Source organism: Vitis riparia, chromosome 4 (assembly GCF_004353265.1).
Source record: "Vitis riparia cultivar Riparia Gloire de Montpellier isolate 1030 chromosome 4, EGFV_Vit.rip_1.0, whole genome shotgun sequence".
NCBI classification, from domain to species: domain Eukaryota; kingdom Viridiplantae; phylum Streptophyta; class Magnoliopsida; order Vitales; family Vitaceae; genus Vitis; species Vitis riparia.
The window spans coordinates 5,997,984-6,000,865 of NC_048434.1; the positions used below are offsets into that span (position 1 = coordinate 5,997,984).

The 2,882-nt window shown below is 34.2% G+C and overlaps 1 protein-coding gene across 1 annotated transcript; it reads right to left on the reverse strand.

Moving 5' to 3' along the window:
• Positions 1 to 348: 348 nt before the first annotated feature.
• Positions 349 to 1,052, reverse strand: LOC117912277 (60S ribosomal protein L39-like). Its single transcript, XM_034826807.1, has 3 exons — positions 945 to 1,052; positions 762 to 865; positions 349 to 671 (listed from the first exon to the last, which is right to left on the reverse strand). Exons 1-3 carry the CDS (start codon positions 945 to 947, stop codon positions 623 to 625), a joined length of 156 nt encoding a protein of 51 aa, XP_034682698.1. The 5' UTR covers positions 948 to 1,052; the 3' UTR covers positions 349 to 622.
• Between the last annotated feature and the right edge of the window lie 1,830 nt (positions 1,053 to 2,882).

Genomic DNA, 2,882 nt, shown 5'->3' on the forward strand with positions numbered 1-2,882 from the left:
ACAAGAATAGCCTATCAAAATCTATACCAAAAGGAGCATATAGGTTCATAGCAACCAAAGTATTTTAGATCAACAAACACAGAATATCAAGCAGTAGACCAAGCCACAAGTTTAATTTCCCATAAGACCAAGACTGAATGTCAAGAAGCATAGTATTTAAACTCTTAGCAAATTAATCATATATCCAATCAGCCATAAATAATGGCAACATGATGAAGCAGAGCCCCAACTGAACCATCTACCAGAAAAAAATTAAAGCAAAGTTTGCCAACAATTCATGGTCATTTCATACCATACACTTAAACAATGTGGTCTACGGGCAAGGAGGAAAGCACAATACAGATGTCATAGTGGAAACAATAATTGATAGATGCATTCCCTCACAATTCGGAGAGAATAAGGCTTACTCATGATTCAAAATCAGTATAAAAAGCTTAGAAATATCGAAAAACAAGACTGATCAATCACAAAAATTCCAAATGGTTCCGTACAAATGGCCTTCTCCTTACGCAAAAATACAAAACCACCAAGCTCTGTATCATTGTCTTTGCAAAAACAAATTAACCCCTAAATTTTCATCAAAATAAGCTAATAAATCAACGCGAGATTTGAAGCCACCACCTTAGAACCCTAGCTTGGTGCGACGCCAGTGCCTGCGCTTTGCGTTGTACCTGAAACACATTCGATAACACAGTAATCTCAGATTAGGACTTAGGGCATCGCAAGAAACATGAGATTACAAGAGAGAGGGAGAGACAGACCTGATGGTGTTGTCGGTCCTCATACGGATCCAGTGAGGGATGGGACGATTCTGCCTCATCTTCTTCGCCAGTTTCTTCTTGATGATGAAGGTCTTGTGTGACGGCTGCAAAATCCAATTCACAAAATCAGAACAATACCCATAGAGCGAACCAGAATCGGAGACAGAGAGTAGAGAGAGGTACCATTTTGGCGGTCGAGAGATCGGCAGCTTGGGTCCGGGGAAGAAAGCGAAGTTGGTGAAAACCCTAGAAATGAGAGAAACCCTAGGAATCCTTATAGGATGGGGTAATGATCGAGTTACCCACAAGGTTATGACGGTGCGATTTGATTGGACAGTGATGAGGAGTGGAAATTGTTTTGACGGTGATGGACCTCACTGTAAAGACCTAAGAGGCCCAAGCTCTGAGAACCCAGCCCACTTTCGTGTTGTTAGAAAATCATGCTTTCCCCCAAGGGTCTCCAAAAAGCCCACGGCCTGCAGCCAGCTTTAGGCCCGGCCCGGCCCAAGCCCGCCGGGCCCGAGCCCCTTTTTGGGCTGGCCGGGTCGCGGGCCTAATTTTAGGCCCGGCCCGTAGGCCCGCCCCTTTAAAAAAAAACTATAAAAATAAAAAGTATTAAGAAAAATATTCATTTCAAAATTTTATTCATTGAATGTATAATTACATTTGAAAATGTGGGAAAAGTTTACATCACTACAAAATAAATACATCCCAACTAGATTGGCACCTATTTATTTGTCAATCATCTGTATTTTTCAACCACAAAAAATAAAAATAAAAATATAATATACATTTAGTCATTATTTTCTGGCGGTGATGGCGAACTATCATGCATCCATGAAGATCTTGATAATTTTAAAGATTCCATATCGGCAAGCATCTCTGTTTCTCAAATGGAATCGTACATCCTTTTATCTGCTATTTCCCAATCTTTCACACATATCCTTGTTTCAATAACATCTGACGCTAAGTTGCATTGTTTTTTACTAACTACTCTTTCACCTGCACTAAAAGCAGCTTCTGATGCAACTGTACTCACAGGAACTGTTAGTACATCACGAACAATTATAGAAAGCACAAGATATTTGTGTTGATGTGATTTCCACCATATTAAAATATCAAAATCTTCTTGATCTTCAAATGAAATTATATCAGTATTAAGATATTTATCTAAATCAGATGTATTATGTGGAGAACTATTTGTTGTCTTTTTTCGACTTTTCAACATTTCTAGAGCTCCTTTATAAAAAGATGAGGAGTTTGTAGATGTAGGTGATAATTTAATAGTATTAATATCATTACCATATTTTTCTTTATAATAGTTATATAAATTATATAATAATGAATTTATTTCACTTTTAATTTCTTCAATTTTTATTTGGTCTTTAAAATAAATAATTGTTAACCATTCATCCAAAGCTTCAAATTTCAATCTAGGGTCCACAATTAAAGCAATATAAAAAATTAAAGGTATTTCTCCCCAATATTCTAAATTTTTCTATCATTGCAAATATTGTATCATTAAATATTTCAAAACTTAAATATTTTTGAAGTACAATAAAAATATTAGTTATTTACATAATAACTCGATTTGAAGTTGGATAATATACACCACAAAAAATGTTTGTTGAAGTATCAAAAATTTCAAAAAGATCTCTTAAAAGATCCGCAATATGCCAATCATAATTATTTAATGCATAAATATCTGCTTCACAATCATTGTTAATTAATTGTATTTCATATAATTCGACTACTTTTCTATATTTTGTAATATTTTGTAAAAGTTTATATGTGGAATTCCATCTAATGGCCATATCCAAATTTATATTTTTTCTTTTCATATTTAACATTTTGCAACAATAAAAAAATAATTCATGTTTTGCTTGAGAACTATTAATACTATATGCAATGCCTCTAATTTTTTCCAATGTACTATCAACATTTTTTAATCCATCCTTTACAATAAAATTTAAAATATGTGCACAACAACGCACATGAAATATTTTAGCATGATCTTCTTTTACTTGCCAATATCATTTTAGTCTATGTATTGCTGCATCATTATTAGCAGCATTATCTAATGTTATTGTCAATATTCTATCACGAATGCCTAAATCTATA